The 10,664-nt window shown below is 44.2% G+C and overlaps 1 protein-coding gene across 1 annotated transcript in view; it reads right to left on the bottom strand.

Moving 5' to 3' along the window:
* The window catches only part of bmal2 (basic helix-loop-helix ARNT like 2), a 22,108-nt gene extending 15,468 nt beyond the window's left edge, over positions 1–6,640 (bottom strand). The window contains 1 exon segment of the mRNA XM_061251538.1: positions 6,457–6,640. Coding sequence (XP_061107522.1) covers positions 6,457–6,514 — 58 coding nt within the window. The 5' untranslated portion in view covers positions 6,515–6,640.
* Between the last annotated feature and the right edge of the window lie 4,024 nt (positions 6,641–10,664).

Genomic DNA, 10,664 nt, shown 5'->3' on the forward strand with positions numbered 1-10,664 from the left:
ATTGGTCCCCTTGGCTGCAGTTCACATAGTGGCATGACAGGGCCGTGGCCCCGAGAGAGCATTAGGGGACTTGTGATAGAGGCAGTTACATTGGGCGGAATGGAGCAGGGTGTCAGTACACGACAAGGGGTATCTACAGACACGCAGTGGGCGGAATCGGGCAGGGTGTCAGTACAAGGTCAGGGGTATCTACAGACACGCAGTGGGCGGAATGGAGCAGGGTGTCAGTACACGACTAGGGGTATCTACAGACACGCAGTGGGTGGAATGGAGCAGGGTGTCTACACGACTAGGGGTATCTACAGACACGCAGTGGGCGGAATGGAGCAGGGTGTCAGTACACGACTAGGGGTATCTACAGACACGCAGTGGGCGGAATGGAGCAGGGTGTCAGTACAAGGTCAGGGGTATCTACAGACACGCAGTGGGCGGAATGGAGCAGGGTGTCAGTACACGACTAGGGGTATCTACAGACACGCAGTGGGCGGAATCGGGCAGGGTGTCAGTACAAGGTCAGGGGTATCTACAGACACGCAGTGGGCGGAATGGAGCAGGGTGTCAGTACACGACTAGGGGTATCTACAGACACGCAGTGGGCGGAATGGAGCAGGGTGTCTGTACAAGGTCAGGGGTATCTACAGATACACAGTGGGCGGAATGGAGCAGGGTGTCAGTACAAGGTCAGGGGTATCTACAGACACGCAGTGGGCGGAATGGAGCAGGGTGTCAATACACGACTAGGGGTATCTACAGACACGCAGTGGGCGGAATGGAGCAGGGTGTCAGTACACGGTCAGGGGTATCTACAGACACTCAGTGGGCGGAATGGAGCAGGGTGTCAGTACACGGTCAGGGGTATCTACAGACACGCAGTGGGCGGAATGGAGCAGGGGGTCAGTACACGACTAGGGGTATCTACAGACACGCAGTGGGCGGAATGGAGCAGGGTGTCAGTACACGGCCAGGGGTATCCACAAACACGCAGTGGGCGGAATGGAGCAGGGTGTCAGTAGATGGTCCGTGGTATCTACAGACACGCAGTGGGCGGAATGGAGCAGGGTGTCAGTAGATGGTCCGTGGTATCTACAGACATGCAGTGGGCAGAATTGAGTGGGGTATCAGTACATGACTAGGGGTATCTACAGACACGCAGTGGGCGGAATGGAGCAGGGTGTCAGTACAAAGTCAGGGGTATCTACAGACACGGAGTGGGCGGAATGGAGGGGATGTCAGTACATTGTGGTTAAAAATGGAGTGCTTCTGCCAGAATGTCCGAGCGCTAACGCTTTCTTTAAGCAGTGTGATTTCACATCACCTGTTCTCCAAGTGCAGGCTACGGAATCAAACATGTTCCTAATTTAAAGCCAAAGTACAGCTCTAGTTTATGTTTCTGACCACAGTAACGGATTCAGCAGTAGTTTTGGCTCTTCAGCTTCTGCAAGCATAGCGTCGAGGAGACATTACACAGAATCAACTACAATCAACTAGCCCACCCCTTTAACAGGGCAACACACTTGGAGCGAAGGTATGAACTCGATCCAATGAAATCCGTAAATACCCTACTGATATGGCAAGCAGAAGGAGACAAGGGGGAGACAGAAGGGAGAAAAGCAGAAGGGAAGAGGAGAGAAAGAGCAAATATACAGCTGAACAGCCTCCTCATCTAGTAAGAGAATGAATTTCCACAGTTTGACGTCATCACGTCTGTGTCACTGAACACCCGCCGTTCCAGCAGGTCAGGGACTAAACATACTTAGTCAGCTCCGGAATATTTGGGACAGAGATTTGGCCCAGTACTTCACAGGTGGTTAAAGCGCAGATTCGCAGCTTTTTAAAAGGGTCGGGTGCAAAAACTGGGGCACCGCTTCTTTAAATGTCTTTTACAATGAATCTGAATGTGATCGAAATCAAACCTGTTCAAAACGAGATATTTCTGCAAATTTTAAAACAAGATTGCTTTTTATTTTCATTTTTTACCGTTTATAAAAAAAAGATTTTTAAAGGGCCCTGTGCAAACGTTTGGGAACCCTTTTGGTTTATTTGTTGTTACTTTTAAAAAAGATGATTACTAAGGCCCAGACCCAGGTGATTTACTCGTTAGGGCTTCAGTGAGCCAGGTGAGTGAGTTCCCACCACATGCAGTATCATGTCATTTCAACGGAGGGAAGAAGGGTGAAACTGATGTAGGATTAGATGCCATACATTTTGAAATATGGCTGGTGGTCTTTATTTCTTTTAAATATGAAAACAGATGCTCCAGGGCCTGTATAACTTAAGATAGACATCATCATGAAGATATTTAAATACAATGCCGGCCACACCTGCATGATGTGCCAGGCACACTCTGGAAAAATGGGTCACTTCTACAACGTAAAAACATGACCTCAGTCCTGACCCAATACCGGTGTACACATCCACAGTCCTGACCCAATACCGGTGTACACATCCTCAGTCCTGACCCAATACCGGTGTACAGAGCCACAGTCCTGACCCAATACCGGTGTACACATCCACAGTCCTGACCCAATACCGGTGTACAGAGCCACAGTCCTGACCCAATACCGGTGTACACATCCTCAGTCCTGACCCAATACCGGCGTACAGAGCTGGGGAACAGGCCTTAGTGGGGTGAGCTACCCAGAAGCCTGTGCTTCACCCTGTAATGCTCTTATGGAGAGCTACATTTACCTGTCAACAGTCTACATGTCTAAGTCTAAGAGGTGCTGAGGATGAGTTATAACCCCCCCTCCAAAAAAAACACAAAAAACATCCAAAGTTGTAGGCAGTTGCATTCCATTTTTTGGCTCACGTTTTCTTCCCCCATTCAAAACATGTAGAAACACAACAACAATCTCAAAACTGAGTGACTGAAATGTGTAAATGTGATGATGCTTGACACAGTCTAAATTCTCAAATAATCCACTGCTGACCATCTTTGTCGTGTGAAGACAAAGACGGTCTTCACGCGACCCTTGGGTACAGGATCATGGTTCATCAGAGGGAGGAACAGGGCACTGGCTTACTGCACCAGCAAGAAGCTGGGTGGAGTTTAACCACCTGTATGTATACTAGTAGTTTATTCAATTATGCATTGTGGTTATAGCAATTCATTACTTTTCCATCATTTTGAGGTGTAATTAACTACAGAAACTACCAATCACTTTTAGCCCTAAAAAAAATTAATTCCCTCTCATCCGGACTGGTGAGAAGCAGCACCACTGTAGTTGGCAAGGGTCAACAGCCAATCGGTACACACTGCTGCACTGCACAGTTATGCTCCGTGTGTGAAAGAGAGGGAATCGCTCAGATGTGGGTCATGTCAGGGGAACATCCTATTTTTTTTTCTTTCTTTAAAAAAATAAATAAAAAGTAGTTTGAACTACATTTTTTGAGTAACTCTAGTTGCACAAGCAACATTTCTCTTTAGGGTTTAGAGTTTCTCTGGAGTTTCAACTACTTTGAGTGTGAGGCAGTTTGTACAACCACTGCTTTCAGAGAACGTATCCAAACATCAGACAGGTTCACAGCACCGTCCGGCCACACCAGGACCCCGCAGGCTTCAGTTTGCACCTCCATGCTCACGATTACGACCACGTAAAGTGTGTGACTTTGTAAAGTGTTTAACTCTTAATTCAGGGATTACCTGACACACTTATATCATCATCAGGGAGTCAAGTGCGCATAGCAAAATCATACTCTCATATTTTACATCATACCTCAAAGTTGCAAGATTTTAGCCCTGAAATGGCAATAATCTTTCATTATCATTTTATATCAAACACTTTTAGAAAATATATATATATATTTTTTTACTTTTGTGTCATTTGGTCAAACAAATATAAATAATGTGTTGTTTTTATGCAAGCTGTCAATACCATTGGAATAATAATTGTATAAATTGTGCACAATGATTTTTACAGACATTGATAAAAATCAGAGTATATTGGACGAGAGTAATCGTTCAGAATATCTGCAACCTATTTTACGGAGAATACCATTTTTAGGGCCCATATTATTAAAGTGAAAGCAGGTATGCTCCATATTGAAATCGCTTTTCATAAACCCCAACAATTCAGAGACCACTTCATAAACCCAAACTCAGTGAGTCCCTCTCAATGAGTCCAAAGCAGTTGTTTGGGCAATGGAAACGAATTCAATTGGAAATCGTTGCTTTGAATAAGCCGTTATCGCGCTTTTGACCGCACTTGTTTCTTTTTCTGATTGCCTTTGCTCTCACTCCCCCCTCTCTACACTCTCGTACTTGTTTCGTTATTTATTATTTTAAATAAAAGAAATACATTTGGTATCGATCGTTTTAGTTATGGTTTTATACTGTCTGTAACTTTATGTGCTGCTGCCTTCTTGGCCAGGCGGCGATGGAGAAGAGATTTTTGAATCTCAACGGGACTAACCTAAAGGTTTAAATAATCATCGTTTTACCGATATTCTCAATTCCCCAGCCTCCTGCCGCTAGTCTTCATTCTCCCCATTTGTCAATTTCCGTTTCCATCCGGTAGGAAAGACCACAGTTCAGAATTTAATGCTTATTTCAATTACCTTTCAAAGTACACGATACTGTAACTCAACTGGTTTCTGACATTCGTATGCATTCATTGTTCACAAAAGCATTGAACTCACACCGACTGCATTCTGACGTTTTGTGTTCTTTGTTGTCTGATGTGCATTTAAAAGTGCACAAAAGACAATAATTGCTGATAATTCACAATGACAAATGTTTCAGGCATATTCCGACCATGTTTGTCAGTTGGTAAACAAAACATGTCTACTCATGTAACTATTCCAAAAAAATGCCATTGCAATTGCCTCTACCGACACGTCTCCATTGGGAACAATGAACGTTAAATAGATTGAGTTATAAACATAAATTAAGAACTGGGGATGAATCTTCCAAACTTGGGGAAACTGTCACGATAGGCGCAACAAGTGTGCGCCAAGTTTGACCTACATATTATATAAGCCTCAAACTGTCGCGTTGAGGTTGCACATTGTAGCATCACACTTTTAAAGTCCCAAAACTGTTTGCCCTTGTTTTAGAAAAGGCTGACAAATAACGTCGCCGCATTTTTTATTATTATTAGGCCTACATTTAATCAATGAGACGTACGCTACGCGTACTAGGTTACGTCGTGTGAAATGCCTTCACGGAAATCCCGGTTCCGTTAGCTCAGTAGGTATGATAGCCTAAATAGACACAGGAAAACTTGCAGTCTTGAGGAGAGGGGGACACTCAATACGATATATCGTAGGCTATTCATCTCGTTCACGTTAGTTTGCAGTGCAGTTTGACAGCAGGTTTTTCAGAAGTGTAGACATACTGTCATGTCAAATAGGCTACAACTTTTCACTGAACAAACAGATGAAGTTGAACTACTGAACGCCACCAAGAAACAATTAACCGGCATAGAGCGGTCTATAGGCTAGGCTACCAGAGACTTTGCCGTGCTATAGCTCGTTCATATCCTTAATAAACCTTAATAAAACACACTGTAGGCCTACTTATCAGCCATAACCTCTCCATAAATGAAGTTATTGCATCGACTATCTCGTTTACGACGAATGACAAGCTCAAGTGAGTTAAACAAGTTATTAAAGCCGGGAAAAGTTAAGACGGTCAATAGCCTAGTAACGATAATGCAGATTCGATTGAAACTATTCCTATATCAGGAAACGAAGACATTTTTTAGTAGACTAATAAGCATGCAACCTAATTATAATAGCTATTCGTGGCCTTTAGTCTATTTGGATATGAAATGAGGCATTCATGAGTTTAAAGCGTGGGCGATGTTGCTTTCTAGTGTCAAACTAGTGACTCAAGAGGCAAAATGTCCACAGAGTTAGGCTATCACTAACCTAATACATACGGATAGTAACATGATATAACGTAGCCTACAGAATAACTCGCTATATTCGGGTATGTAATTTAATGCCAGTCGTTCATTCAATTCGGATTTAATTTGATGCCTAAGGACGTGTCTACAGACTATTGTAGCTAAAGTTGGACAGTCTTGGCTACCCGTGTAATTTTGCTAATCATCGCAAATCTGGAAACAAACAGGCCTAGCTACAATAATCTATTAACACACGTTTTCAAATACTCAGTATCAGTAACCAATACAAGCATGTAATGTTTTTGTTTGAATTAATTTGCCATTTAAAACGTTTACGGTTTCTTGAATTCCTTATAAATGTGATCATTGCTGAGATTCGATCGGCACGCGTAGTAAGCCCACTAGAGTTTGCTCTACTGAACTACTGACCTAGTTTCTGCAGGAACAGGCTAACAGCGAAGCAGCAGTAGGAAGTAGCCTACACCGACAGTTCCCCCTCTCTGCCCCACACCCGGCGCCGAGTAGGCTACTGACTTTAATCTTCCAAGGGCACTCTGGCTTTGAGCACCCATGCCAAATAAATCACCGCCGCAATCACGCACAGTACCTGTCCGTTCTCCGTCCGCTCCGTCACCGCCGCCGGCCGCTGAATCGCCCGCCGACATGGCTGGAACCGGTTCGCCGGCGCCCGGGACCGCAATGCATGTGGAGGAGGTGATATAGGATGTTGTGGTCGGAGAAAGAGTGGGAGGCGGGGGATATATTGAAAGAGCTGTTGTATAATTGACTTTATTTTTTTGTTCCACCGAGGGAGGGGGGGTGGGGGAAGTGTACGCGACAGAAACGTGCGGAGAGCACACGGTGTAATCAGGACAGGGTCGGACGAACTCCAGGAAAATGCGGAAGAGGAATTGTAGCCTACGTCCGTCCCCTCCTCCTTAGCCATCATCACCGCATTCATTCACTGAAATCAGTCGTGTGTGAGAAGAACGGGGCTTCACGCGATAGCTACGTCGGACTGCCAGTATAGGCCATAAAGATCATAGCTACGAGCTCGTCGTGGTGGATAAGGTCGTACACGAATTAGCAGATTTAAGTAGCCTACAGTACCGTAATACACAAACCATGATTAGGTGATGGGGAGTACAGTAGGCTAAAGCAGTCGCATTACCCAGTTGGGAGACGCACAGTCCGGCGGTTCCCTTTGAAGCGAAGCTCGTGAGACAGGACTATATGCTACTTTAAGACAGCCATGCCCAGAGCTAGTAAAAGTGGCATAAAAGCGACTAGGTCAAATTTCAAGTCTGCGCTTTTCCTTGTTTGAACAGTCTGTGGTCTGAACTCAAAGTAAAATTATTATAGTTTTGCCTCACAAAGTAGCTAATGCGACGTTTTCGTTCGATAAAAGGCTGCTAAATTAAAATGGTTTACTAACCAGTTTACTTCAATGTAATATTATAATAATAATAATAATAATAATAATAATTATTATTATTATTATTATTATTAGCGGTTAAGTTAAAATGACATGGTATTTACTAGTTAAAAAAAAAAATTAATAAACAATTTGTTTAGGATTCGTAAAGCAACCGTTAGTCGAACTACACCTGCTCGCGGCGATTCACTTTAGTCTCCAATGGCCAGTGTTAATCATTCACATTTATTAATCTGTTAATCATTCATTTATAACGCATTCACCAGACAAAATTCAGTTCCGCGAATAGGCCAGGAATTTTCCCTGACATCCGTGGACTCGGGTTTTTTTTTCTTTTTCTTTTTTCTGTGCAATGAATGGCGCGATCCGGGCGTAATCTGACCTCCTAAAAACAGACTTTTACGTAAGCCGCACGGCGCACGTGCCGCCGCAGAAACGTGCAGGAGTTTGACCTACATATTATATAACCCGTGAGCTCACGTGCGGTCCAGGAGTTATAACCTATTATAGCGTCGTGGGGACGGAAGTAATTTTTTTTAGGAATAGCACCGTCAGAAGTCGGTTAGAAGTCAGCTATGAATGTACAGGCCTGGTGACAAAATATACTTTATTATTAACCCAGTTTTGCTCCCCTGCTTAGTCTAATCAACGGTAAGTCGCTTGGGATAAAATGGTCTGCTAAATAACAGGTTATTATAATGATTATACTGGGAGTCCCCCTCACAATTAAAAAAATAGTTACACCCCATATCCTAGGCCCCCTCAGGCCTGGGACAAAACTGGCCCCCATCCCACCAGAAACCAGAAGCGTCGCTGGCACGCCTGGACCGGGGTTGCCTACCTTTGGTGTCGGTGAAAAGCAATGGAAACTCCACAGGGGAGCCGTTCATCTTCTGCTTAATTAAATAAATGTAATTTTAAATCGTACCGTCTTCATTACACTACACACTGTGTGCAGTGCGCACCTAATCATGATTAAATGGCATCGGTCATTTCACTGGAAGAACATCATCATGGCATTGCATTCAACAGTTGACAGGGCCAGTTGTACTATTGGCAATACCCTCTCTGTGAAACCGTAGAGCTGTGGAGTTGTCCAGTGCACACAAATCAGGCCAAACGTCAGTTCCCGTTAACGACTCACCTTAATGACCTGCCATTTCACCTCAACAGGACGTGCCATATGATTTAATGCTATGCCTAAAGTGTAAAGACACTTGACACCCCAATGAAGACTACCAGGGGGGGATTTACTCATGATTTAGGATTTATGAGTAATTTGTACCACATTCTTCTAAGTTATAACACAAATGGCCGGTTTCACAGACACAGATTAAGCCTAGTCCTGGACTAAATTTGATTTTAAATGGAGATTCTCCACACAAAACTCAGTTTAGTCTAGGTCGGCCTGTAGCGTAGTGGTTAAGGTAAATGACTGGGACAAGGCCGGTGGTTCTAATCCTGGTGTAGCCACAATAAGATCGGCATGGCCGTTGGGCCCTTGAGCAAGGCCCTTAACCCTGCATTGCTCCAGGGGGGATTGTCTCCTGCTTAGTCTAATCAACTGTATGTTGTTCTGGATAAGAGCGTCTGCCGAATGCCAATAATGTAATGTAATATAAACTTGATCCATGTCTGTGAAAGTGGTCCTAATATTCTCAGAAGAAAAAACAATTTGAACAAAATTATTTGTGCGTTTTGTTGATAAATACCTTTTTTTTTTTTTTAAATGACAACATATTTAAAACTAGGCGGCACGGATGGTGCAGTGGGTAGCACTGCCGCCTCACAGCAAGGAGGTCCTGGGTTCGAATCCCCGTCGGCCGGGGCCTCTCTGTGCGGAGTTTGCATGTTCTCCCCGTGTCTGCGTGGGTTTCCTCCGGGTACTCCGGTTTCCTCCCACAGTCCAAAGACATGCACGTTAGGCTGATTGGAGAGTCTAAATTGCCCGTAGGTATGAGTGTGTGAGTGAATGGTGTGTGTGCCCTGCGATGGACTGGCGACCTGTCCAGGGTGTATTCCTGCCTTTCGCCCAATGTATGCTGGGATAGGCTCCAGCCCCCCTGCGACCCTGATCAGGATAAGCGGGTTCAGATAATGGATGGATGGATGGATATTTAAAACTGCCAGGTGTTGCTTAAATTATGTAAACCAACAAAACATTGTTGAACATGGGAAAAGGAATTGAGGCATGTTAAGCAAGAAATTCACATTGTGTCTTCAGTCTTCTGCCTGTTGGCATTGCTCTTGACCTGCAGTCACAGTGTTATGGGAGTCACACCTAACAACCTGGCAGGGACCTGTGAACACCATCACAAAACATGCACTTTGACCTGGGAAGAGTGACACATTTTACCACCAATCTGTACATTTCATTAACCACAGGAGTTAAGGCTATGGTACACGTTTCGTGTTTTGGTACATTACATTAATGGCATTTGGCAGACGCTCTTATCCAGAGCAACGTACAGTTGATTAGACTAATCAGGAGACAATCCTCTGCAGCAATGCGGGGTCAAGGGCCCAACAAGATCTTATTGTGGCTACACCGGGATTAGAACCACCGACCTTGCGGGTCCCAGTCATGTACCTCAACCACTACGCTACAGGCCACCCCTGTACATAACTGGGACCCGGGGGTTTGGTGGTTCAAGCCCCAGATGATAAGATCCACACAGCTATTGGACCCTTGAGCAAAGCCCTTAACCCCACATTGCTCCAGGGGGGATTGACCCCTGCTGAGTCTAATCAAGCTTTGGATGAAAAGCGCATTTAAAAAAATGTTTAGAATTTTTTTTGGTGTGGAACCTGCAATCATTTATGTGTCTAGCTGAACATGAGAACAGTTATTATGTTTTGAAGATGCCCTTAGCCATGTAGTTTCATAGCTTATATACCAACTCCACTGAATCAGGCTTTGATAGGAAACAGTCGTTACCCATGGAAGATGAAACCAATTGGTGGAAAAACCCATGTATATGGCTGCAAAAACATTCTAACTTTGATGCTTTACAGATTTTATTTTTTTTGGGGGTGGGGGGGTGGGGGTCGCATTTATTTCTATCATACATTTGCAGATAGAAACATAATCCACCCAGCCTATATATTACTTCAATTCCTTCCTTTACCAACACCATAATTCTACAGAAATAAAATACAAATAAAAATAAACTTCATTTGCTACAGTTTTCGGGGAGAGTGAATCCCTGGGATGGCAGGACACCGTTTACAGGCAGTTGACCTCCGCGAGGGGCATGCAGACTCATGGGAAATGAAGTTAAAATCTCAACTTTAAACACGAGAGGTACCTACAGTTAAACAACACCCCCGATATACCCTGATCAACCAAGTCTCAAGAACAAAAATCAACCCAACCCTGC

This window comes from Conger conger, chromosome 8 (assembly GCF_963514075.1).
Source record: "Conger conger chromosome 8, fConCon1.1, whole genome shotgun sequence".
Lineage (NCBI taxonomy): Eukaryota > Metazoa > Chordata > Actinopteri > Anguilliformes > Congridae > Conger > Conger conger.